This window comes from Rattus norvegicus, chromosome 9 (genome assembly GCF_036323735.1).
Source record: "Rattus norvegicus strain BN/NHsdMcwi chromosome 9, GRCr8, whole genome shotgun sequence".
Taxonomy (NCBI): Eukaryota; Metazoa; Chordata; class Mammalia; order Rodentia; family Muridae; genus Rattus; species Rattus norvegicus.
In genome coordinates, this window is record NC_086027.1 from 101561514 (window position 1) to 101589300 (window position 27787).

The following is a 27787-nucleotide window of genomic DNA, read 5'->3' on the forward strand; positions in this document are numbered from 1 at the left end:
GAGAACCAGTGCTCACAAGTTGTCCTCTGACCACCAGCCACATCTGCACTGTGGCATGTGAGTACACATACATACACAAAAAGTAACTATGTCTAATTTTATAAAACAAAGTCAAAGTAAAGTGGAGTAAGATTGTCACTGTTGAGCTGAGCATGGTGGCCCACACCTGTCTTATAATACTCCAGAGGCAGGCAGAAGGAAGACTGAGGAAGCTCAAAGACAGTTTGGTTTATCCAAAGAGTTCTGGGCCAGCCTGGGCTACACAATGAAACTCTCAAATAAAAAAAGTGATAGGACTGGAAAGATTGCCTGGTGCCTAAGAGTGCACACTGTGGGAGAGGTGGTTCAGTGGTCATGGGCACATCCTGCTCTTCCAGAGGTCCTGAGTTTGATCTTCATACTCACATTGAATGTCTCACAACCACCTGTAACTCCGACTCCAAGGGACAGACAGTTCTGGCCTCTGTGGATGCTTACACTCATGTGGGCGTGTGCACGCACACACAAATACACATAATTAAAAATAATAAAAATAAATACAATTTTAAAAGAATACATACTGTTCTTGCAGAGGATCTAAGGTAGTAAGAAAACTGTATCAAAGAAATTTAAATCACACTGCAAAATAGTCTTTATGTGATGTTGGCTTTGGATTCAGAGCTGTCAGAGATGAAATGGTGACATGTCACTTGAATTGCTGTATTGCTTATCAGTGATGTCATATAACCTAAGTTGATACGAATGTTCCACTGCATGTCTGTCTCTGATATTTCAGGGCACCACCAAAATCAATACTTTCAACTGGTCCAAAGTCCGTAAACTAAGCTTCAAGAGGAAAAGGTTTCTTATCAAACTCCACCCTGAGGTCCATGTAAGTATTATTTTGAAGCATTTAATATTGTTAGGTAAAGTTTTTTTTTCTTTAAAAGCATTTGGTATAAAATTGGGGCCCACATCTGTAATCTCACCACTCTAGATGCAGAGGCAGGAAGATCACCCTGAGGGCCAGTAGGCTTGGGCTGGGCCTAGGAAGGTGCATGCTGAGGGTAGTCTGAACCCTTCACAATGCTAAGTGAGAACCTCTGCCCAGACAGAGCTAAGCGGCCTCCCCATCCTTCCCAGGTGCTTTTAGTTAAAAATATGATCTCTGGGGCTGGAGAGATGGCTTAGCAGGTAAGAGCACTGACTGCACTTGCAGGGGACCTGGATCAGTTCCCAGCACCTGCATGGTGGCTCACTATTGTCTGTACCTCCAGTTTCAGGAGGTCCAACCCCTCTTCTGACCTCCTCCACAGTATTCTGCACATACATACATGCAGGCGCACACACATAACAAATTGACCTCTAGCTAAGTCTAATCGAAGAATCCTTGATTATCAAGAAATAATAACTTCTTTTTAATCAGGAGGCAGGGAAGGAGAATTATGAAATTTGAAATCAGCCTAGTTTATATAGCAAGATCCAGTCTAAACAAAACAGCACCCTCCTGTTTACAGAGTTTTCAATCCACAGCAGCTGACAAGTTAATAATCACACTGAAGGATTAGAAATAGAAAATGTAGGGCTGGAGAATGGCTCAGCAATAAAGAGCACTGGCTGCTCGTCCAGAGCATTGGAGTTTCATTCCCAGCTCATGATCGTCTGTAGCTCCAGTTCCAGGGGATCTGACACCCTCACACAGACACACTTATAGGCAAAAAACAACAGTGCATTTGATTTTTAAAAAATTTTCTTTGAATAAATACAAAAAGTAACTGTGTACTGTGATCATTGGGGGAATTCAGTGCTTCAAGGAAGTTGTTCAAATTGTATTTTGTTTGTTCAAAGGAAGTTAGGAGACAATAGATCAGCTAAGCTGCCACAAGGCTGGAGGTGGAGATGCCACCTGGCTGGGCTTACGGATACTCCAGTCCCGGGGGAGTCTCAGCCCTTGGACCAGCCACAAGAGTGTCTCTAAGCTCCTAGGAAGCACACGGGGCTTTTGTCCAATCCCACACACGCTCCTGTGCACTGTGGGCAGTATCGAGTTTAGTAGAGACATGAAAGCATGAGTCTGTCTGCCTTTCTGCATGTGTCTGTGTGTTTGCTTGGTTGGTTGGTGGGTTAGTGGTTTTTATTACTTTGTTTGGTTTTGGGTTTTGTGTTGTGCTGACTGTGTACAACTGCCTGATTCTCCTGACTCAGACTCTCAAGTGCTGCGATTATAGCCCCATGCTAACAGACCGCATTAAGGAAAGGGATCTGCTGTTTACTGTTTCAATAACTCTCTACTCTCTGTGGATGAAAAGATGCAAATTAAAGGCTTCCTTTGTCTCTGTGAGTAAAAGGTGTTTCTTGGAAGGTAGAAGAGAAACTCTGCAGTCCACAAAAGCAACTATTGGAATGGTATATATTCAAGTAACATTTAAATCCCTACGTACCTAAAATTTTAAGACAAAGTAAAAGAATCTAGAAAGTGACTTGGTAATGTATACCAGAAGGTTCAAAATACTTGTCTTAGAGCTCAGAATTTCACTTCTAGAACAGCAGTGTCTTTCTCATGTTGTTTTGAGCCTGAAAACTGCAATGTGTAGTTATCTAAGGCATGTGACCCCATGCCTGAATCTGCTTCATGATTTCTGAAACTGGCTGCTGTGTGATCTGCTTCTAGAACTTATGTTATTATTGGGCTTGCTTCCTGAACCTTTGTATTTTGTTCCAGGGGCCCTACCAGGACACGTTAGAGTTCTTGTTGGGTAGCAGAGATGAATGTAAGAATTTCTGGAAGATATGTGTAGAACACCACACCTTTTTCAGACTCTCTGACCAGCCTAAGCCAAAGGCAAAAGCTGTCTTCTTCAGTCGGGGCTCCTCCTTCAGATACAGGTAGGGCTGGCCGTAGCTGACTATTGGGGACAGGAAAAAGGTAGAGACAGGGAGGGAGGTGCCATACGCTAGGCAGGTAATTGTATTCAAGAGTAATTCTTGTGAAGGAGAATACATAGGAGGAAAAATCAAATAAATATTCAAACTATGAGAAAATAGACTTAACAAAAGCCACCCAGAAAATTGGCTATCCTTACTATAAAGTTTAACTGAGTTACTTACATCGGGCAGTCTTACTTCTGTTCCTAACTCTGGAAGATAATGCTCTGGATTACTGCTCTGTTTTAACTGAGCCTTTATTTGTAGTGGAAGAACTCAGAAACAACTGGTAGACTATATCAGAGACGGTGGGACGAAGAGAATTCCATACGAAAGGTAAATGCTGTGGCATTAATAGAAAATGTAGACCTCTAAAATTTCTATTTTATTTAAAATTTTATGTGTAAGGGTATTTTGCCTGCATTCATGTCTGTATACCACATGTGCACAGTGCCACCACTGCCTCGTTGTTTTTGTTTTTAAAAATGGGCTTGTAATGTCTTCATGGAGATAATTGTGCTCATATACAGATACCAGTTTAGTTTCTAAACTGTGTAATTCGTGTGTATGTGTTTTTTTTTTTTTTCCGGAGCTGGGGACCGAACCCAGAGCCTTGCGGTTGCTAGGCAAGCGCTCTACCACTGAGCCAAATCCCCAACCCCGTGTATGTGGTTTAATATGGTGTCTTAGCTTTTTCTCCTCTTGCTGTGGTAAAATACCTGGCAGAAGTAGCTGAAGGGAGGAGGGGCCAACTTGATTTATAGTTCCCGATTTCAGTCCATCATAGTGGGGACGTCAAAGCAGGGAAGCAGGGCGACAGATGCCTGCCCTCAGCTCATGCTCCAAGGTTTAGGACGCTCCCTCAGGGAGGGATCCACTCACAGTAGGAGGGTAACACAAGCAGCATATTCTCACCACATACCCAGAAGCTACATGATCCCTCACAGGCTGGTTTCCTAGGTGACCCCAGGTCCTGTCACATGGACAGTCAGCTCTAACCTTGATAGTGTAGTAAGCAACCTTAAAGTTCACATGAGGGACAGACTGTGTCCCTCTAGGGTTTCTTTTCCACTTTAATGACTGATCACTTTTCTGCCCATTTTTAGCCTTCCACCCATCTTGGTCATATTCTCATGTGAGCTCACTTCATGGGTGCAGTACAGACTTGAGGTTCTAGGAAGAGGCATTGGGAGTGGGATGATGGCAGACAGGGAGATGAGGAGGGTGAGCCTCACAGCATCTTCTCTGTTTTGCAGACGGCACAGTAAGACTCGGACGTCTCTTCATACTCTGACTGGAGATCTGCCTAAACAGGTTCGTCTTTCTGGTTGAAACCATAAGCAGTACTAATTACCAGGCTGTACTCTTCTAGAAGTCCTCTGCAGGATTGTAAAAAGGCTCACATGACTTAATGCACACTTCTGACTTCACAATGAAACCTAGATGGCGAGAGAGCTGTGAGCTTTGCACCATGAGTCATGGTGTGGTGCAGTCGCTAGAGGACAGCTGTGCAGGTGACTTCTAAACACACTGCAGCCTCTCCTGGACCGATGTGCCACTTTAAAGGACCGCTGGAGAAGATGGAGCATGGGGCATCCAGTGATTGGACACAGTCACTATGCTGTTGTGAGGTGTGAAGGAATGGGAGGAGAGCTAAGTGGATTTAAAAGCTGATAGAAGTAGAAAGCAGGAAACAGCTTCACAAAGTCTGATGTGCTCGCTGGATCATAGCTGTTATTAAAGCGAAGACGAGCATAGATGTGTACAGGTTCCTCACAGGAGAACATTTGGCAGGGACGTCCCAGCGAGATATCAGCTGCTCCATGCCAGTATGCTCAGCCATAAGTGACTAATTCGTGTTGTAGGTCTGCCTTTTACCACGTTAGTATTTGCATTAACGCCCACACTCAGGCATGAGTCCTGTTCTCAGGAACCATTATGTGACTGTTTCCTTGTGCTGCCCCAGTTCCCTGCGTGTAGTTCATGCTGTGCACTTTGCTCATTTTGGTTGGTTGTCTATTATTTATGCTAAGCATGGTTTCCAAGAGCATCTTTTGGGCCCTGTATCTTAGTGCTTGGGTGTCTCCATCTTATAATTGAATTTTAAAAGATAGTCTAAAAGTTACATTTAAAAGCTTTTAGTTACCGAATTTATTTTAAAATCCAGAGAAAATAAAGAAATGTGCTTGAGTGATTAAGAAGAGGCCATATGCCAGTCATGAGTGGCACCTAGATCTCAACACTTTTGAGGCTGAGGCAGGAGGCTCAGGGGTTCAAGGCTACCTAAGCTACATGGAAGACACTGTTTCAAACAAAACCAAACCAAACCGAGGCAATATGATAGCCATTGGAAAGCAGATTAATTTTAAATCATGACCAGCTATTATATTTATACAAGGCTAGTTACTGGGCCCCCTGCAATAGCACTTGCTTTTTTTCCTATGCCGTGACGTAACACGCACGCACGCACGCACACACATGCACGTACGCACACACTCGCACACACACCAAGGTGTATTACTTATGGACATGTTGCCCTGGAAATACTCAATTTTATGTGGGTGTATTTTATTCTAGCCAACTTCTTAATGAGTAACTGTGGTATGATTACTTCCCTGCCCCTTAGTATTTTCTCATCCAGCTGTAAACCTCTTCTCCCTCATCCTTGGGTCCACTCTAGCACTTTCAGAATGTCCCAGGGCTCTTACACCACCTGTGTTGGCCAGGGGCATCCTAATCAGTGACTTCAGCCTTCCACTGCACTCAGGAGTGGACTGGTATGTGTACCCACTCCTTAGCGGTGTTAAACATCTAACACTCAAGATCAAGGACTATATGCAAATGTCTGTCACCTGGTGTCACACCATAGTGGTGGCCGTAGCTGAGTAGAGAGATGAACATGTATTTGCTTATAGACTTAGGATGAGTAGGGCTACTACAAAACCCTTGTCTACATGCCATGTGGTTCTATATGACAGCTTCTCCTCTTTACTATGACACATCATGCTGCAAGAGCATGGTTGCAGTCAGCCCAGCATGATTGCATACATCTAAAATCCCAGAGTCTGAGACTAGCCAGGACTACAGTGAGAGTCTCTCAAAACAAAAACCAAAGCCTCAGTTAGAAAGGAGGATCTACTCAGGTGCCCTTTCTAGGAAAGTTGTAAGAAGACACAGATATTGGAAGCATCTGTACTTCCCGATTGACTTTACCAATTCGTAATAGTGTTGTATAATTTTTATGTTCCTTTTTTCTTTTCTTAATTTTGACCCCCCAGAGCATCTCATTCACCGATGGCTTGAGAACTTCTGCCTCCCTGTCTTCAGCAAATGCCTCCTTTTATCCACCCCCTACTTCTTTGTCCTCTCCTGGTCTGCCCAGTGTGAAGGACAGCAGCAGCTCCCCTGTGGATCCCCAGGCTCCCCACATCAAGAGCACAGCAGCAGAGAGGAGCAGCAGACCATCATCATCTGAAGGCCCCAGCACACAGTCGGCCCATCTCCCTGGACCCCCTGTGCTCCAGCCTGGTCCAGGTGCTGGGTTTTGTGGTGTTGTGAACAGCCATGGTTCTGCCTGCCCCAGAGGACAGAGTCTCAATGCTTTAGACATAAGCAAAGGGAGGACCAATAGGGGATTCAAAGCTATTTGTAAAAATGACAGTAGTGAGGATGAATTTTCTGCAGGCTCCTTCTTGCCTAGTGGAGAGTACCAGGGTGGCCAGCAGTGCCTCAGAGGAATCCCTGTTTTCACATTGACAAGCGCACAGCTGCAGGTGTCTGAAGAGTTCATAGATGATGACCCAGCAGACATCTCTTTCTTTGCTGGAGGCTCTGAGGCATTCTCTTTCCCTTACAGTTCTTTAGTTCTTCAGGAGTCCCTGTTACCTGTGCAGTCCACTGGGTCCCCTGCCTTGTGTGGTCCAGAGTCTGCGCAGTCCAGTCCAGATAGATACTCTACTGAAGCAGTGGACATGAGCGTAGAAGATGACCTTGAATTTGGGGAAGGAAGTGATTTCAATGGCAATGTGCATCCCTCAGACACCTCAGAGCTGTTTGAGGTGAAGGCACAGGCTAGCCTGATGCAGAGTCTGTTGAGTCCTTCAGAAACTAGCTCCCTTAGGAACAACCAGTCTGATAACAGTTCCCTCAATAACATGCCTCTGCACGGCGGGTTTTCTCTGCATACATCCAGCTCAGCCAATCAGTCTGAGGCCAGCTCCATGGTCAACTTCCCAGCCTACTCTGTCCGTTCCGAGTCCAGCTCAGCCTTCCAGTTCTCTGACATTATTGACCAATTAGAGCAGCTCAGCTACCCTCCCACGACAGCCGAACACTCCAGCAGCACAGACTCAGACTCATGGGACTCCGAAGCTGAGGCACCCCTGGACACGAGCCTCTTCTTCAGCAACCCTTTTGCACAGACGAGTGGGGAGAGAGTCCCTTTCAGTTTCCAGCCCAACTTAAAGAGTTCCACTCCAGGACAGCAGACAGATAAAAACCCATTCTGACCCTCCCCTCCCAAGTTCCTTTATAAACAGATGCTCGCCCCCATTGGTATACTTAGAGATCAGCATCCTTTGCTTCAGACATAGAAAGTGAGTAAGTTTCATGCTCTACAGTCAGGATTTTTCTAATTACTGGTAGATTATACTATTTTGAATGTCCAGGAATTAACGCTCTCATGTGAGGGATGCTAAAACCTTCACATCTACTCTTAAGACAGAAGAGCACTTCCAGCCATTCCTATAGTGACAGATGGATTGGCCTCTGCAGCATTGGCTTCTTCTCAGACCTGCTTTGAACTCAAGTAAAACCTGGTGCTACACATTTCAAACATTCTGCAGTTCTGATTCCTGTCCATCTGTAGGAGGCTGTGTGTTATTCTGATTTCTGCCCAATTATAGGAGACTGCGTTATGCCCCTTGATGCTGCTTTTAAAATGACTCAGGCTTCCCATGATGAGTTAGCATGTAGGTTTCGTTTAGTTTGTTCAGCCAGCAGCGTATGAAATCCCTGCAGACTGCTTTGACAGCATCCTAACCCCAGGAAGGACAGTGGAGACCGTAGCCTCCTACATGTAGAGGTAGGTGGTCCTGGGACTTTGGTGATGCCTCTCCCTGCTGCTGACTTGAGGCCAAGGCTGTGCTGTGTTTAGAGTAGGCTTGCAGGGACATTGGACTAAAAGCACAGTGGGAGTGTGAGTCGCTTTGCTTCCTTCTGTTCATCTTCATTATGGGTGCAATAGGTCATATGGTCGTAGCCACGTAGAGCTCGGCCCATAAGTGAACTCTGAAGGCCATAATATCAGCTGGTGCAGGAGACGATTTCTTTTGCTAACTTAGCAAGTTCTTTAAAATGATAAGATCATAGGAAGTGCTTCAGAATGTACAAGGTTTTGAATCCTCTCTCTCTCTAGGAGTGATGCTGGGTTGCATCAGGGGGTCTAAGGTCCCGGGGCCACCTCCACATGCAGGCCAATATACAATGCTAGCTGATTCCCATAGATGGTGTTGAGTACATGGCTCAGTCCCAGAGCAGTGAGGGGGCCCAGTGAGTATATGCTAAGGTAGCCCTGATGGGTACTCTCTGGACGTGTTCCAAGTACTCTGAGGGTCAGGGCTGATGTTCATCTCACAAGTGCTGGCTGGGGTGAAGCCAGCCCTGGCTAATTTGGCTCTATTTGTCTGTTTGGGCAACTGTGGGTCTTGGTTGGTTGGTTGGTTGGTTGGTTTGGTGGTGGTCCTTTCTGCTCTAATCTAGCAGTGCAATAGGCATTGAAAGTTTTGTTTTCTTCTCAGAATGTCCTGTGGAAATAACTTTTTTTTCCTGGTGTGAATCTAGGTCCTTGAACATGCTAGGTTTGCCACGGAGGTACATCCCAGCCTCCTCTGGGATGGTAAGCATTCATTTGTGTTCATTTGTGAGGCTTCTGGCTCTGTGCTGGAATGGAGTAACTGTGCTGGTCTCTGACACACTGTGGGCACCTGTGTCTTCTTGTTGTATTGGTTAGATTCTAGAAAGGATGCTCTGGGTAAATGTATCCTGGTTTTATTTCCTTTTGCTTTTTGTGGCAAGGTCTTACTGTGTAGCCCAGGCTAGCCTGGAACTCATACACCTTAAGCTAGCCTTGAACACATGGATCTAACAGCTCAACACCCCCCCTCCCGCCCCGAACCGTGGACCACGCCCAGTAGTCTTCTCATTTCTGTAGCTTCCTTAGCCCTGTAGACTACAGTCTCTTTCCTTCATTAGTCCAGACAACCCGGGCTTGCTCTGTGCTTGCTCTTGTTTACCCTGTCCCCCCTCTTAGAGGTGGGGTGCTGCATTCCATGCATATAAGGCAGCACCGCTTAGAGCAGAGCTGCCACTCCGGTGTGTCCTTCCTAAAGGAAGTCTTCCTGTTATGGGGAGATCTACTATGTGCCACCTTTATAATGTCCTTCTCTAACCTTAGTATTCACGACCACCCTCTCTGTCAGTGCCACTTAACAGTGACACTGAGGAAAACAACAAAGTTGTCCTTGATTTTTTTGGGTGGTTGGTTTGATTTTTTGAGACCTTTGTATCCCTGGCTCTCCAGACAAAAATGTCTTGATCTTCTACCTCCTCTCTAGAATGCCGGGGTTAGGGGCATGCATGCTACACCACATCCAGTTTGTGAGGTGCTGGACCTTGAACCCAGGGCTCATTTGTTTTTTTTAGGAAGCCCTCCCTAGTATCTGGGCAGCAGGTCAGGTATGGTAGGAGTTGAGCCTTCACCAGGCTGGTGACATCATGGTAAAGCTAGTGCTGAGGGGAAGGGGCTGTCCCATCAGACAGAATAGGACCTCCTCTAAGTCAGAGTTATCGCATCCTCTCCTCTCAGTGATTTCTGTTGTCAGCCATCTTCTATTAGACCTCCTATAAAAAGGTTTTGTTGTTTTTTATTTCTGGTTAATGGAACCTCACTTTCCTTAGTCAGTTCTTTCATGGCAGGCAGGTAGGGAGGGATGGGGACATCTAAATACATAAAAGCAAGAAAAGAAGTCCAACAATCCTGTCCTGCCATTCAGTCCCCGCCCCTCAGCACTGCTGATGGTCAGCCTCACCCGCTCTGCCTCTTCACACTTTGTGAGCAGCACCAGCTCTCGGCAGGGCAAGCACTGGGCCTGACACCAAGCTCTGCCCCAGTCACCTTTGTACTGCTCACTCTGAGGCAAGCTCTAACTAAGCTGCCCAGCCCTGACTTCACCCCCAGAGTGTTGGGATTATAGGGATTTACTGGCACACTTCCCTTTTCTGATTGGGGGCTATGGTACTTTAAAGAAGCCCCTGGTGTGCTTATTATACCTCTCCTCAGGATTCTGAAAGTGTCTCTGGAACACAAGGTACTCTGTTACATGAGCCTGCATGTTCATTATCGTATGAAATGATATAGCTCCCTGCTATCCTAGTGCTGAGAATGTGCTTAAGTTACCCGGTTATCCTTCACATGGTTGGGCATAGTGGCACACCTGCAATCCAAGCACTTTGGAAGTGGACGAAGAAGGACCTTGAGTTTAAAGCTGGTGTAGGCTATATAGTGAGATTTGTCTCAAAACAAGCAGCCACAAGCCAGTTAGTGTTTGATCTATTCAAGTCATGATCTGCTTCCTATGTCTGCCTGTTAGGTTTCGATTAGAATATTTCACATCCTATTTTAGCATTTCTTGTAGGGAAAGTCAGGCTAGTGATACTGCCTCAGGTCCCAAAGCCTAGACTGGTACTCAGGAGGCCAGCCAGGTATGTGGGGGTCTGTCCCTTTTCCCAGTGTCCATAGCCCCACATGATCTGCAGTGGGAGAGGTGCAAAAACAGCATCGCGGCCTCCCAGATATACTATTGGTAGCACTGGTGATGGGTAATAGGGTGTTCATAATCAGCTGTGCCTTCTTCTGAGTTCTGCTCAGTGTCTTGACCTTCCCCTTCCTGGTAGGTCATAGTATGCAGGTGCTTGAGCCGAGAACCAAAGGGCGCCATGTCCTGTCACAAGTTACACCTCTCTTCACTGTTCTTGAGCTGCCCTGTTACTCTTGCTTTAGAAAAGCTTCAGTTGGCCCAAAGCCACTGAACCCAGAATGAACATTAAGCCTTTCTTTTGTTCACCTCCTGGTGTTGGCCAGTGTCTCTAGCCTGAGGTGTGGACTTCATAACCGGTCAGTGGGAAAGGTGCTGAGGTTGAAGAAAGTAAAGTGAATGCATAGCTCTGAGCAGTACATGCTGGTCTGGAATGGCTCCTCAAAGTAGGTGGACATGAAAGTGCTACACAGTGTTGACAGCTCTGTCTCTTGGTCTCCTTAGTTATATCCAGAACCTTGTTAGACGGACTAGTTCTCCAACCCTGATAGGTGTCCTCGTGTCTTTCAGGAGTAGTAGAAAGGGGACCTAGTAAAATGGCTAGCTGTTTTAGAATAATAACCAGTTCATTTAATTCCCTGCCTGCCCTCCTTCCAGTTTCCAGGCCAGCCCCTTCAAACATTCTCTCAACCATCCCTCCCTCCCCATCAGTCTGCTTAAACAGTTCCTTCTCCCAGTGTCCCCAATATTAGCAGCTCCAAGCTGTAACAACTGTTGTAGCCTATCTGCTCAGCTCAACTTCTCCTGGCTCAGCTATCTCCTAACAATGTCTTCTCCACCAACTGCCTTCTCTTCTCTCTCTGCTACTCCCTTCCCTTCAGCCTCAGCTGGCTGTTTATATCCTGTCCTGTTCCCAGAAATCCAAGAGGCAACCAACACTGAAGGTCATAGGGTCAAGCAATTCTAACAGCTAAGGCTTTTTAAAGGGCCAGAAGCCCTACACTACATTTTCCCCCATTTGTTTTTGCTACTAATTATGCAGTTTTGAAGCTGCTATTTCTCGTAGCCATGCTACTGTTGTGACTGTTGCTTCTCTGCTCTTTCCAGTGTTTTTCAGGGTTCTCAGGTGTTTGATGTGACCTTTCCGTTGATCTCTCAAGAGCATGTCCACAACTGAGACACAAACCTAACAGTGATGGTTCTCTTTCTTGTTACTTGGATACCGCTTCCTGAACCTTTTATATTCCTGTATTTTCTTATCTTCTAGTACCTTGTGTTCTGGAGTTCCTTGCTGAAGTCTCCTAATCTCCACCCCCATCTCTGTGAACCTCTGGCTTGCAGACTTGAGCATGCAGGATGTGATGTCAGCATAGTTTGTTTTAAAGTCCTGTTGCTCTGCACTGTGGATAGCTCTGTATTACAGGAGACCAAAGGCCTGCTTGAGGTCTGTCAGTAGTTAGGTGATGAATGTTTATTCTCCAGGCTTTTCTGGCTTGCAAGGGAAGGCTCTCCTTTTGGGTCAGTGGCCAAGGTTTTCAGAAGACTTCCCCTGCTCAACAGTGAGCGTTATTAGTTTTGATGGTTTCCCATGGAAATATAGGCAAATCTATGTCTCTAACACTTCCATTCCGATGTGAACCCAGCCTTTTAGTATATAGATTGATTTAATTCCACAGTTTTTTCTATAACCCAGTGTCTCTTAGCTGCTGTTTTTCCTTTCTCATTAGTGTTCAGAAAATTTAAAGTTAACAGCACTATTCAGTCTATCCCTAGGGGGTACTTATTCTTCTTTTATAATTAAACCAGAAACTTTTTTTTTCTTTTTTCTTTTTTTCGGAGCTGGGGCCCGAACCCACAGAAACTTTTTTTATATAAGTCTTTAAGTTTTTACTTTGTTTCTGTGCTAAGAATATCCATTCTAAAATACTATCTTCCCTTTGCATAGTAAGCCCAGTGGGAGAATGAATTGAAGGCAAAATAACCAAAATAAAATCCAGTTTGGGATCTATGAGATTCACACATGCATCTTGCAGTCCCTCTTCTACTAAAGTTAACTCTTTCTCTGTTTCCTTTGTTAATTGTCTTGAACTACCTTGTATGGTAGCTCAATCAACTGTAACAAAACAAATTACTTAACTCTTGAGTAGTTAATTCAGTGGTGAGCTATAGCCACTTAATATCTCCTATTAATCTTTGAAATTGTTAAGAGTTTGCAACTGATCTCTTCTGTGGTTGAATTTTTGTTCTTATTTTGTAAGCTGGATTGTAGATAGAATCTCCTCTCTGTGTTTTCAGAAGCAATTTGCAAGCCCCAACAAGGCAAAAATACTTTCTGTTTTACCAAACGTTTTCTCTAAAATATTTGCATTAGAATCAGCCAACAAATTTACATCCATATAATAAGTAATGGATTGAGAAAATTGCCTATGAACTATTTCTAGCAATTGTTGTACTGAATATTGACATAGAGCTGGACTTATGATTGGCGTTGGCTGTAGGTGCCAAAGTAGAGAGGCTTATGAAGATGCCAAACCCTTATTTTGCAAAGGAGTAGAAGGGTTTGGCCTTCTTGGGAAGACTGACCCTTGGCTAGCTTACTCCAGGTCTTCCATTCACATATCATACAAAGTTAACTGGGGATGGGAAAGGCTCCACAACCACAGTCATCTTGCCCGTGTGGCCCATGAGAGCAGACAGTGCACCCAATCTCAGTCCCTTGTGCTTGTGGCTAGCCTGTGAAATAGAAACAAATCCATGTGCCCAACACAAAATATTTGCTGACTTCCATTCTGATATTTTCACATTCTTATAGTATATAGGCTGATTTAAATCCACAGTTTTTTCTAGAACCCCATGTCTCTGAGCCTTAATCAAAAGTAAGAACCCCTGGTTTACCAGGAGTGTCTTAGGACCAAGATTTGTGCATCTGCAAGCTCTCACATAGCAGGGAGTGCAGGGTTCTCAGGGAGACAACATTTCTTCAAGACCCAGACTGTCTCAAAAAGATTTTTCAGCCTCTACTGATTAACCCAAACATAGCAAAGATTTTGCTGAAACATTTCACTCAAAGCCAGATACAAACACTTCACTATACCGTTCACTTAAGCCAGACATAAAAGTTTGACTGTCACTTCCTTGGACTATTTAGCATTCCTTGTGGAAGAACTTTCCACTGGTACCCTTTAACAGGTTGAACATTATTATGTCTAAGGCCAACTTCAACATCCAGGGTAAACTGAAGCAGGGTGTAGAATCAGGCAATTGATCACTCAGCAGACTTTTTGGTTTTGGTTTTGGGTTTGGTTTTGTTTTGTTTTGTTTTGTTTTTTGAGGGAACAAAGCTTGATTCTCTGGGGCCAATGAAATATTTTCTGCGGCCAGCAAGAAAGAATCACAATCACACACACACACACACACACACACACACACACACACACACACACACACACACACACAGAGTAGATGAAACAAGGTTCAACAAGCTCCAACCACTTACATATCTTACATATATACATTTTATATATATATACACATACATACGTGCGTACATACATACATACATATTTGATGGATAGAGCAAAGTGCCAACCACTTTACATACACACACATATACATACATACACATACATTTGATGGATGGAGCAGAGCACCAACAACTTTATTTTTTTACCCACAGCTTATACATCCCAGCAAAGCCTTTCAAACAGTACAAAAGTCACAATGTGGTTACACTCCCATTTTTCTTCTAGTTAGTGATTGATTACAACGAGTATATGTAAAAAATCATATTCCCCAGTACCCTCAAGTGATCAAATGTTTTACATCCTCTGGGTCAAAAAGACCCAAATTATTTCCAAGAATCCATATTCATGACTAAGTAACGTGTTATAAGTTAACAAAATATAAGCAATCAAGGTCATTTTCTCAGTCAGTTTCTCTTACTGTCAGACTGCAATTTGCAGTTACAATGAAAGGATCAATTATTGTACCTTAAAAAGTATTGTGATAAAAATCTTAAAAGAATCACAAATCTGATCTTTATATAAAAAACAGTTCTTTCTATTCTAAATGCTCAGGATGCATGTCTACTCATTAACAGTTTTTTATTAAGTCATATCAGGAAGCTGAGGGCAAAAATAGATGCAAGAAATTAATCATTACTTTGCCCAGCTGTAGAAGGGAGGCTCTTTAGCTAGTGCTAGTTGGGCTGCCACTGTTCTTGTTCCCTGAAAATCCACAGCTCAGCTATTAACTGTGTGCCTTGCTGAACTTTAAATTGTTCCTCAAGATGATTTTCTATTCAAAGCCACTAGCAAAAACATCTTAACCTCACTAACAGTCTCCACCTCCAAACCCTTTCCAAGGGTGGTGGGGATTACTAACAGACAACAGTCTACATCTCCTAAGGCCTTTCTGAATCATTAATCTGCTCCAGCAGCAATGCTTGACAGAGATCAATCACTATTATTGTGAGTGCCATTGGCACTGCCCAGTGAGAGGCTCAAGGCCCCTGTAGGATTTTCATACAACCCATAGATTGGGTGGGATATGACAACAAGCAGAGCTATGCTCCACAGCGCATGCTGTCTTGAGGACGTGTAGTCCTAGTCCTCAGGCCTCTCCCTCTCTGAGGCACAGCCATCTTAGTTGTGCTAATGGGTGGGCAGGCTGCATTCCCTGAGATCTAAAGCTCTTTTGCTGTGCCTTTTGCATGGCCCTCAACATTATTATAAGTAGGTGCTGTGAAAGCAAATTTTCCTTATCCTACTCTTGCAAGGGGATGGTCAAAAGGCAGTCTTTTCCATCAGTCGCTATCATAAGCCATGCCTTGGGTGATAAAGAAGGTAAAGGAATCCAGGCTATAACATACCCATTGGCTGGGTTACTCTGTTCGCTGCTCTGAAGTCTATCAACACTGCCCATTTCCCCAATTTCTTTTTTATAACAAATACAGGGGAATTCTATGGGCTCATGAACTCTTCTATCTGTTGAGCCTCCAGCCACTCTTGTACCGGCTGCTCAAATGCCTTTACTTTTTCCTGAGAGTCATTGCTCTACTGACATAGGCTTGTTAGTCAACCATTTTAAGGGCAGAATCATTGGTATAATTTCAGCAGCACTCCCATCCCCTTATAACTTTGGAAACTAAATCCCTGTTGTGTCCTGGTTTTGGACAACCTACACAGTTCATAGTTATTCTGGGTGACATTTTTCAATACCTTCCCCCAAAGCATCTTCCATTTCACCCCTTATTTTAGGATTTGTCTCTGCTATGAAGGGAATATTAATCTGAGTTCCCCACTGCTCTAATAGATCTTATCCCCATTAATTTATAGTTATATCAGCTACGTAAGGCCTTAACTTTCCTATTTGACCTTAACCCATTACCCACTTTATTTTATCCAAGATAATTTTCCAGTTTCTAGAAACAAAGTATAAGTCCAGAATGTAGCCATTCTGAATTCCAGGATTTTCGTGAAATGGTATTTATATTTGGTGGATATATTTAATGTATCCACTAAACCTTTTTATTTAAATGTCATTCATTTGCAACTGATCATTAACAGCAACTGAGCCATCCTGTCCGTGTTAACTTGCATATCTCTTTATTCATTGATGACACAGGGAAACAGTAACAGCTGAGCAAGCCTGTGTTAAAATGCATCTCTCTTTTTACATAAGTCACTGTTTTAATTTCTCCTTTGAGATCTTCATCTATAATTCCTGGATATACAATGAATCCTTGGGAAGCCAAACTGTTCCTTGCCAAGGCCATTTCTTCTGTGCCTAGGGCAGAGGACCTCACAATCCAGTAGTTATTTTACAATAAAGAGTTTTGGAGGGTAGTCTAAGATGTTTTCTATGGCCAAGTCTAGAGCCACACTGCCTGCAGTACGTGTATGAGAGCAGCAATACTCACTTAGTGAAGTTTTTCTGTCTGCTGTTATGTACTGAGTGACGAAAGGCAGGCAGCTCATACTTTTTGCTGCAAGACCTCCATTTCCCTTTCTAATGGCAAGACATTGGATGCCTATCTTTCCTGGACCTACCCTCAATGGTCCCCTGGCAACCCTTGTCACATTGCCTGCACATCCCATCCCTAGAAGCCTAGGCCTTCTTTCTGGATCACATTTAGAAAACCATTTCCTTTAGAGAGCCTTGTTCACAATTTTGTTACAAATTACTATATTTCTCACAATTAAATCTCTGGGCATTTGAGGTCTGAAACCTTGAGTGACTTGGTCACAGTCTCTTTACAAATGATCATATTCTCTACAGTTAAAGCACTGTGTGTTTTAAGATCTAAAACCTTTAGCTATGGCTTGCCCAATTATGGTATTATACACACTAGAACCATTATCAGTTGTCTCCCTGACCCACTCCTCTGTAGGTCCCGCCCTTGCATTAATGGCCTAGTAACCTTCATGCATTCCATATTTGCACCTTCAGGTGCCAAGGTCTTCATTAGCACCAGTCTCATTTCAGGATCTGATATAGCTTTATTCACAGCTGCAACTAATATTTCTGAAAAGTCAGTGAACGCTTCCCCTGAACCTTGTATAATTTTTGTAAAGGATGTGGACTTTGTCCCAAGCTCTTAAGCTGCCAAAGAAATAGTTCTGTGATTCCTTCTTCAAATTGAGCCTGTTCTTCTATGTCAGCATGCCAACCTTCACCTGTCACCTGGCCCGTCCCTGTATTAATTCCTCTCATTCTGTTGTGCTGTTCCAAAATCCCTGGCTTCTTGACCATCCTGCCTTCCCATTTCTTTGACTTGACTGCCCTCTGACATAGTTCCTCCGCCTCTTTCTACCTGGAGAACCTGCTCTCTGCTTCAGCCATCGGGAATGAACCTATCTGTTCTCCTTGTTCGCATCTTTGATGTTTTTCAAGTTTGTCTGCCTTACTCTCTGTTTCTCCAGCTGCACAGCCAGCTCTGTTTCTTTTTCAGGAGAAAGGAATGGCCTTGCTTTCCCATTTCTTCCATGTTTTGATTCCCAAGCTTCTCCGTTTCTGTGTTTTTCTCTAGTTGCTCAGCCTGTCTTTCAACATGTTTTATAAACAAAATATCCTGAAATGAAGAAAGGGAGAAAAAAACACAACAGCAGCCTCAGCAAACACCCCATCAGCTTTTTGAAGGGAAGTATCTATCTCTCCTTTTCTGCCTTTCCTAAGGCACTTGAAGGCAAACCTTCCATTCTGCCTTGCCCCATGTTGGCCACCACTTGCAAAATGGATGTTTTAGAACAGTAACAAGTTCTCTTAATTCCCTGCCAGCCCTCTTCCCAGTTTCCAACCCAGCCCCTTCAAATGTTTCTCCCAACCATTCCTCCCTCAGTTCCCCATCAGTCTGCTTAAACAGTTCCTTCTCCCAGTGTCCCCAATATTAGCAGCTCCAAGCTGTAACAACTGTTACAGCCTATCTGCTCAGCTCAACTTCTCCTGGCTCAGCTATCTCCTAACAATGTCTTCTCCACCAACTGCCTTCTCTTCTCTCTCTGCTACTCCCTTCCCTTCAGCCTCAGCTGGCTGTTTATATCCTGTCCTGTTCCCAGAAACCCAAGAGGCAACCAACACTGAAGGTCATAGGGTCAAGCAATTCTAACAGCTAAGGCTTTTTAAAGGGCTAGTTAACTAGGAATTAAAGATCCTTTAAAGGCCTAGGTGAACAAGATAACTCACACTACAGGACCCAGTGTGTCCATGATGCAAAGTAGCAGTGGTCAAGTCCATCCACATAGCCAGCATGTCGGTAGTGATAGGACAAAACCCTGCAGCTGTCCCCTGTAGTGCAAGGCTGTCATCAAGCAGCTTCTGTCCTGACCATTAAGTCCACCACTAACAACATGCTCTGCTTCTAAGTTCCCAAAGTCTCAATATTTTATATAAGCCACTATCAATATTTGAAGAATAACAACAGAATTACACAGTAACAAGACTGTCTATGTGCAATGTTCTGCACCGCATAATCTTTTAATCCATCAGGTAATGGTGTGCAACTTTTTATATGGCAGAGGCATTGTCCGAGCTGGCATAGATTAGAATGCACTGTTTTCATTAGCATTTGTATTTTATTTAGCACAGGCGACCAAGGAATGGGCACTAGCACATCCAGGAATGTGCTGTGAGAACTTGTAGATGTGTTGATTACATCACTGTCATCATTATTGACGTGCCCCATGACCCCACTCTTTCTGATGGCTTTAGTGCACAGGTGTATTTCCATTTTGTCATGCAGTCTCCGATGTTCTACCTGAGTAATGATTATATTGTATCATCCACACTGTGGTCATGACAACACAACAATGTGCACACGCATGTTCTTAACTCTTACATGTTGATGTGCCAGCTGATGTTGATAAGTACTGTATATCCTCAAGGTACACTTGTTCCTGCAGCCCTGGAACACAGCAAGTCCATCACTACAACAGTTACTTCACAGTCAGCGTTAGTATTCAGTAGGTATACCGGTCTGTTCCCGAGTCCGTGGAATTGCATCTGCCCTGGTCTCACTTGGCTCTTGTCTTAGGACAACACTGTCACCTTTCCCATGCAGTAGCTAATGCCACTAGCAGTGGTCCACTAGTGCACAGGCTGTGTCATTTGGATGAAAGCACATGTATTCACTGTGCAACGAAGTGGAGCCGGGACTTCTTTATGCATTTGGACTTGTGCTTTAAAGAGACACTTGTGTTGTCTGTTTTGTGGTACTTATAAAACTTGTTCTCCATTGAAATTACCATTTATACATTTACAGATATGTACTGACAATTTTTAATTGTTTATTCAATAAAATGAGGAAATTTACTATGAATTTTTAAATGGGCTTTTTAGCTTTCTTTCCCTCTAAAGAATTTTGATTTATATAGGTTGCAGATCATTTCGCAATTAAGTTAACCCTTGAAATAGGTGCCTTCTTGTATAACCCTTCACCAATGTCTCTTCCATTGGCTCCTGAGCAGCAAGCAGCACAGTGGTGCTTACATAGGTTGGCTCACTGTAGCTGCAGTAACGATGGTAATGACATCGTATCAGAGGCCAGTAGTCCGGGTGACAGCTTGATTTTTCTTTTCTTAGCTTTTTCTCTTCTCTTTTCTGGTTCATTCCGTCTTCTCCTATATGTAGCTTGTTCTCTCTCTGCAGCCTGTTTCTATAACTGTTCCCAGTATAACTGCCCACCTCACTGCACTGCCCCTCCAGTAGCTTCCCTTATCCTCTCTTCTCAAAGAGAGTTGAGCATATTCTAGTCTGTCAAATCTTTCTATGAGTCATCACTTTGTCTGCCACTCAGACATCACTTTCAACACCAATGCTTCCTTCTACACACAAACTTTACTGTTTGGGATTAAAGGTGTGTACCCAGGGCATGTCTGTATTCCAGCCAGAGGGATTAAAGTGTGTGCTTAGAGCCAAGCCAGAACTAGAAACATATTTTTTCAGTCAACAACACAATCTTGAGGTTCACAGAGTGACCAAACATTGGGCAGCAGGGTTTTTGTTTCTGTATGCCTTCACACCAGAAGAGCACCCAGGTCCCATTACAGGCGGTTGTGAGCCACCATGTGGTTGCTGGGAATTGAACTCAAGACCTCTAGAAGAGCAGTCAATGCTCTTAACCTCTGAACCATCTCTCCAGACCTTGTTGGTTTTTTGTTTGCTTTTGGTTTTGGTTTTGGTTTTTATAGTCCTGGGGCTAGAATTTAGGACTTCATCACACATGTTAGGTAAATGTCCTACAACTAAGCTATACCCCTAAACCCAACACAAAATAAATCAGTTTTATTAAAACAAAAATAACCAACTCCTATTCCACCTGTCCATGTACAAAAGTAAACCGCACAGCCTGGGAAGTATCTTACCTTGACTCTCCCCCTCCTCCTCTCCTCCTCTCCTCCCTCCTCTCCCTCCTCCCCCTCCTCCTCTTCTGCTGTCCCCTGGGTGCACTTACCAGGCATTCATCCATGTCTCATTGGGAATTCTGACCTTGTACAAGGTAATCCTATGATCACCCATTCTTTGCTCATTCAGATAATGAGTCTCAAGTGAAGTCATACACGTGGGCCTGTTCTTGTCCGTGGCCAGTTTGTAACTGATCCCCTTCTTCTCAAGTGGAGCCTGCCTTCAGCTTAATCTGTTGCCTCAGTCTGATTCTGTGACAGCCTGAAGGAAGATCCAGCTACTTCAGTGGTTATGCAGCTTCATCAGTTTCCCTTCAGGTCCCATCTCCTTGTAAGACTGTGGCGAGCAAAGTATTTAGTAGTTCAGAGCCACACACACCATCACAGTTACCTCACTAAAACACCAGGAGGTTGACACTGGGGCTGTGAAGTTCCAAGTTGATTTGGCAGTTGATGGCCGTTCCCAAATCCTGGTAGTAGGCCTGTCACACCTACACAGAGAGGAGGAGAGCATGGTGTGCTTCCTGAGGAGACCATGGAGCTGGACTAATATCTGCTGGGTGCCTGAGGGTGCTGTGAGGAGGAGCCAAAAGCTGACTCTGAGCCGTCAGACTGGTGGGCTGACACAGAGTTCTCTCTGCACTGTTGAATCATGAAGCCAAAGTGACTACCAGGGAAGAATGGCTTTGTCCTCTTTATTTCCTTATCAAGATAGGGAGGTGAGCTATTAACTTGTTTTTAAACCAGTTCTGTATGTAAACGTGAGTCATGAATTAGTCTAGTAGCAAAGCCAGAAACAATGTGTGCTAACTCATCAAACGCACCTTTGCCCGTTCCCATTAAACAGTCAGTCTGTGGGCTGGTTTTCTTTCTGAAATTAGCAATCTACTATTCAAGCCAGAGTTTCTCATCCTTGTGCCTCTTACTCTCAAATTAACCTTCAACTTGACCTTCAAGTTAAGTTGACCTTCAGTTTTGCTACATCTGAGTTGACATGTTCCTTTACTGTTAGACAAACATGTTCAAGAGTGTTTTATTAAAGAATTTTTAAAAAGAGAGCATAAAGGTATGAAATAAAAGTTGATTTTCTTTCCCCTCTAAATGTGAAGTTCTTTTTCATCATCCTCCATCTCTAGTTAGATGAACAGAAACAGCTTCTTGAAGGAAAACGTGAAGGTAAGAAGTATAAGACTGCATTTTCGATAACATTTCAAGAATTATCAGATGTATTTTGAGAAGTTTTAAGGAATAATCCACTTATAAAAAATGCCCACTGTTGAGAGTTTGAAGTAAGTGTTAAGAGTCAGGTGAAGGCAGGTTTGGAACTTGCAGCTCTGAGGATAAATGCCACTCCCTACCCGCAGCCCACGTAGTTGGAGCTGCCCTTGAACACATGGAGGGTTTTAGGGAAACGTGGCTGCTTGCCATGCCTCTCCATCTCAAGGAACAGAAGAATCCCTTATCCACAGCTGAAAGACTGATCTTCACACAACAGCAGGAAAGCTGAACATTGTCTGGGGCATATGCACCAAGAACTAGAGGCAAAGGACGTATAGGGGCTCCTGTGGCTCTGAGCTATGCCATTCACTCTCGCCGCTTCTGATTAGAGGACAAATACTTAAGATTGATTCTTTAGTGAAATGTTGATTAAGGTGGCATGTTCTATAGCACCTAAAACTTGGCGTGTGGTACTTTAAGAGTTCTTAAAACCTCGTTTAGCCGTGCATTCAAATGTGCCCATTACACCCATAATTCCAGTACTCAGGAAATGGATGCAGATCAGGGAGTTCTGAGGACACCTGAGCTACATCTGGAGCCTGTCTGCAAAACAGTGTCTTAACGTTGAGGCAGATTTTAACAGAAGAACTTCTAGGGTAATTGCCTTTATGTCAGGAAAACACTGAGTTGCAAAACCTGAATGGCATTGACTTCATGCTTTGTCACGTCTGGAAAGCACCCTGACTAGCCACCCCACCACATTCATTCATTCATCATTCATTCTCTCTCTCTCTCTCTCTCTCTCTCTCTCTCTCTCTCTCTCTCTCTCTCTCTCTGACACACACACACACACACACACACACACACACACACACACACACACACACACTATGCTATATACAATGGGGGTATCCAGCTGAAAGCATGTTTCAGGGACAGATGGCTGCTGTTCTAATAGATCTTAGAGGACACACCACAGCTGCCACATTTAGAAGAGTCACATGTTTATTGCCAATTAATTGATAAAGTATCTCCTCATAGAGTGCTGATGACGGTAGTAGTAGTGGCAGTGTGCCTGTGCACGCGCACACACGTGTGCGTGCGTGTGGGTGTGGGTGTGCATGTGTGTGTGTGTTTGCTGGAGGTTTGAAGATTTTGTAAGTGCTGGATAAGTAATCTAGTAATTCCAAGACCCAGATTACTTAACATTATTCTATTATAAAATAGAAAAAGTTTACAGTGAAATCAAGTAGTAGTTTTAAGTGCCATAGAACCAAAAGCAGTTTGCACTAAACCTCATACCTCCCTAAGTAGCATCTTCCTTCTCTGTAGGGTACTTGCTAAAGTCTGTTTGTTGGCAGTCGCATCTCCTGCCTTGATGGCTATTCCCCTTACACTGGCTGTTCACTGAGTACCAATCCTATTGGCATCCTAGAAGTGCACCATTTCTGCATGTTCTGCCCCTCCTGCTACTAAAAACTAATATCTAATTTAGTGGCAACCCTTTTTAAAAGATTTATTTTTATTTCATGTATGAGCATTTTATCTGCATGTGTATGTGCACACTACTGCATGCACACTTGGTGCCCGCAGAGGTCAAAAGAGGGCATCAGCTCCACAGAAACTGGTGCTACAGATGGTTGAGAGCCACCATGTCATTGCTGGGAACCAAACCTGGGTCCTCTGGAAGAGCCAAAAGCGCACAAACCATCCTTCCTGCCTCTGTGGTAACCGTTTTTATTTTGTCTGGTTTGGTTTGGGGGCGGGAGGCACTACTTGGTTTTATTTTGAGGCAGGGCCTTGCTGTGCAGTGCAGCTGGCTTACCAAGAGCTAAGGCTACAGGCTGGCCCATACTCTGTGTATACTTTTGTATTCCAGAAACTTTCTGGTCAGTCCACTAGAACTTGCTCTGGACTTCATATCTTCGAGAATGATGCTGTGGGAAACACTGGGACTTCGACATGTTTATAATTGAATGTAAAACATCATGGCTGTTGTCATTTTAAAGAGTACAGTTGTGATATGTGATTTATTCATAAGTTCTAGTTTTTCTCTGAATTTTAATCTTATAAAAGGAACTAATTATGGACTTACCAGTCACAAAAATTTTAGAGTGTAAAACTTAAATAGTACATCTTTGGGATGTAGTCAACATAAAAAATAACCCCCTCTTGAGGACAGAACATTGAGGTCAGCTCCACTTTGAGTCCCATAAAAGAGATAAAGATTGAACATCTTGGTGGCAGGTTTAAGTTTATAATCATTAATGTTTTTTAGCCTGTTTCAACTAAATGTGTAATAAAACAAAATTTAATAAACTGGTTGTTAAACTTTCATATAGCAACATTGTCTAGGTTTTCTATGTCATTGTTTTCTCCTGCCTTAAAATATGACTTATGAAATACTCCACAGCAGAGTTCTATCCGAATGCTGTCAGAACATCAGCAGGCGGGGTCCTTGCAGATCTCTGACTTTGTCAATGTGAAAATAAGGACCTCCTCTGCTCCAGCTTGCTGCACCTAGTCTGCCCTACCCAGAGGACTGTGCCAGTCCAGGGAGTGGGTGCTCTGCTCCATGCTATCTGCTCTCATTTAGGAGCTGCAAGTTAAATAGCCAAGGTTTGGTCTTATAAACGAGTCACTAAAGAGGACCTCACTTGAGGACTGTTAACCACAGACTGTGAGAATCGTCCTTTGGAAGCATCGCTCTTGAGGTCTGGTGGTAGAACATCCTCACAGCCAGGGGTACACAGCAGGTACTTAGTAATCACAGAGACAGGGGTACACAGCAGGTACTTAGTAATCACAGAGACAGGGGTACACAGCAGGTACTTAGTAATCACAGAGACAGGGGTGCACAGCAGGTACTTAATAATCACAGAGACAGGGGTACACAGCAGGTACTTAACAGAGATGGGTACACAGCAGGTACTTAATAATCACAGAGACAGGGGTACACAGCAGGTACTTAATAATCACAGAGACAGGGGTACACAGCAGGTACTTAACAGAGATGGGTACACAGCAGGTACTTAATAATCACAGAGACAGGGGTACACAGCAGGTACTTAGTAATCACAGAGACAGGGAGGGGTACACAGCAGGTACTTAGTAATCACAGAGACAGGGAGGGGTACACAGGAGGTACTTAGTAATCACAGAGACAGGGAGGGGTACACAGCAGGTACTTAGTAATCACAGAGACGGTGGTCGTGTCAGTGTTTAAATACTTTTCACCTGGAAATGTAAGGTAAATTTTCATCTTTAATAGTTTCAAAGTAGCATTTAAATTTATCCTATTAATGCCATTTGGAATATGGTGCTGTAATCTGAGCATTTAAGATGTGGAGACAAGAGGATGTGGAGTTACATAGTGAGTTTGAGGCCTGAGCAGAAAGCCTGTCTTAATCAGAAGTCCCGTTTTAAATGTATTTTTAAATTCTGGTATTTAATAATTGTTGATTTCTGTAGAAAATATGAGAATCCTCTGCTAAGAAGTTAAGGAATTCCTTCCTTCTTTTTCTTTCTTTCTCCCTTCCTTTCTTTCTTTCCTCCTTCCTTTCTTCCTTCCTTCCTTTCTCTCTCTCTTTCTCTCTTTCTTTCTTTCTTTCTTTCTTTCTTTCTTTCAATTTGTGACATAATGTCACTGGGTAGTGCAGGCTAGCCTTAAATTCATGATCCTCCTGCCTCAGCCTCCTAAAGAAGTTCCATTGAATTATGCCTCATCATTAGTCTCTTAGGACATAGGCTAACATTTCTAGTCTACACAAAAGCAAGTGCTATTTTAAAAAGGAAAAGGGTTAAATTGTCGTTACTTTGATATGAAAAACCAATAGGAAAAAAACTTATTAGTGAAGAACTCAGCATCCAGAAGACAGAATTGTGACGTGGGCCTCAAATTAGGTGAGCACCTTGGTGACAGCACAGGTCTCTGCCATCCCTCCACAAAAGCCTACTGCTTCCTCGGTGTGGTCCCTACAAACACAACCCAGGCCATGAGGAGTCACACTGTGTGCTGCTCTCTGGAACAGGACAGATTAGCCATCACCATTTTCTTTTGTGTTGTGTCTGGGACTGCACGTGACACACTGCACACATTTTTCACAAAAGCTAATGGCAGCTCGAGGGTTATGGTCAGGCTGGCCCGAGGGAGGCCGGCCACAGCTGTTCTCATTTTCGCTCCACCTTACTTCATTCGTTTCCAGGCTTTTCTGTGGATAGTCCTCAGCCTTCTCCCTCCAGCCTGAAGAGCCGCCTGAGCCTGAGCCCTGAGCGTCAGGCCTCTCTGAGCACAGCTGAGCAGGGTTCGTCCCCTGTGCTAAGCCCTGTCCTCAGTGGCACTGGGACAGCCAGGATGGACAACCAAGAAGAGCAGAAACACAAGGTGGGCCACTCTCGAGACTACGTGCTGCTGGGGCCTGGTTTGCAAACGCTGAGGAGCCCCAGGGTGGGCAGGAAAAGACTGCTTAATACCCCATAAACCCCATATACTGGTCATCAGCAAAATCCCTGTCTGAGACACTTCTGTTACTCTTAGAACTTAAGGCTCCATTATACACACATTCTCTTGTTTGTATAATAGACCATTTTGGCACTCTGGGTTCAAAGTGTGAGGCTGGATCCTGAAAATAGGTGGGAAAGGCTATTCTCTGCAGGACCTCACTGCCTCTCCCTTGTTTTCCCCTCTACCCACGTCTTCCTCTCTCCTCGAGTACAGCTGAGTAACTTGGAGATTTGTTGCCAAAGGAAGGTTGGTTGGGACTCAGAAGGCTCTCAGATGGGACTTCATGGTGAGAAGGGGACCTGGCCAACTTTAGAGACTGTAATGCCTGAAGTGGGAGGTCCTGGACTTTTTGGCAGGACACAGGGGTTATGGCAGAAAGTTGGCACTGTTCATGTAAGTGAGGGCACATTTTGAATATGCAGTAGAGAATTACAGAGCAGAAGATCCCACTTACTCATAGATGCCAGGAATAGCCAGTTGTCTTAAGACAGAGACAGCCAACCTGGGACTATAGCTTTGGTGGCAATCAACAAAGGTTTGGGGAGAGAATAGATGCTGTTATTAGAAATGGAAATATTTATAAAAATAGAAAGCCATTATGTAATCTCTTAGAGGATGAACTAGGGGTTTTGAGCATCAGCCAGGTATATAATAGGGGCCCAGTAGGTGGAGCCTGTCACAGATAGGTGATCTTTTTATTTTCCTCCAAGACAAGGTTTCTCTGTAACCCTGGATGTCCTGGAACTCATTCTGGTAGACCAGGCTGACTCGAACTCAGAGATCAGCTTCCTGCCTCCCGGGTGCTGGGATTAAAGGCATGTACAATCACCATATCACTACCCAATGGATTTGAATTTTTAAAAACATTTTATGGCACAGAATACAATAAAATGTAGAGGGTTAGAAAAGTGTGTGAACTGCTCTGTTGGAGAAAAGGGCCATACTAAGAGAACAACAGGAAGATATCAAGGGTGGAGCAGGGACCAGGGCTGTCATATCACTGCCAGTCATTTGAGAAGAGCTGATGGGAGAAGTTGTGCATAGATTCTGGGGAGAGGACAGGACTTGGTTCTGAAAAATGCTGGCAGTATGGATTACCATGGTACATCTTTCTGATGGGTAAATGACACTAGAAATTCACAGCCACTATTTCCTGAGCTCCAAGCCGTATAAGAGGAGCACACCTGTGGTAGTTGATATGCTTGTTGGAAATGTGGCCTTTTGGCGTAGGTGTGGCCTTGTTGGAGGAAGTGTGTCACTGTAAGCATGGGCAGTGAGACTTTCCTCCTAGCCGCATGAAAGCCAGTCTTTCCTGTCTGCCTTTGGATCCAGATGTAGAGCTTTTGGCCCCTCCTCCTGCCCCATGTCAGCCTCAAGGCTGCCATGCTTCCACCTTGGTAATGAACTAAACTTCTGAACCTGTAAGCCAGCCCCAATTAAATGCTGTC

At 44.0% G+C, this 27787-nt stretch overlaps 1 protein-coding gene across 4 annotated transcripts in view; it reads left to right on the forward strand.

Annotated features, from left to right (window-relative positions):
- Farp2 (FERM, ARH/RhoGEF and pleckstrin domain protein 2) overlaps positions 1–27787 on the forward strand; it is a 108032-nt gene that overhangs the window by 60453 nt on the left and 19792 nt on the right. For all 4 annotated transcript variants that reach the window (XM_039083771.2, XM_039083770.2, NM_001108233.2 and 1 more), the window contains 6 exons: positions 776–871; positions 2702–2865; positions 3172–3240; positions 4161–4218; positions 6183–6438; positions 26041–26219. In XM_039083771.2, coding sequence (XP_038939699.1) covers positions 776–871; positions 2702–2865; positions 3172–3240; positions 4161–4218; positions 6183–6438; positions 26041–26219 — 822 coding nt within the window. The remainder of the gene's footprint in view (positions 1–775; positions 872–2701; positions 2866–3171; positions 3241–4160; positions 4219–6182; positions 6439–26040; positions 26220–27787) is intronic.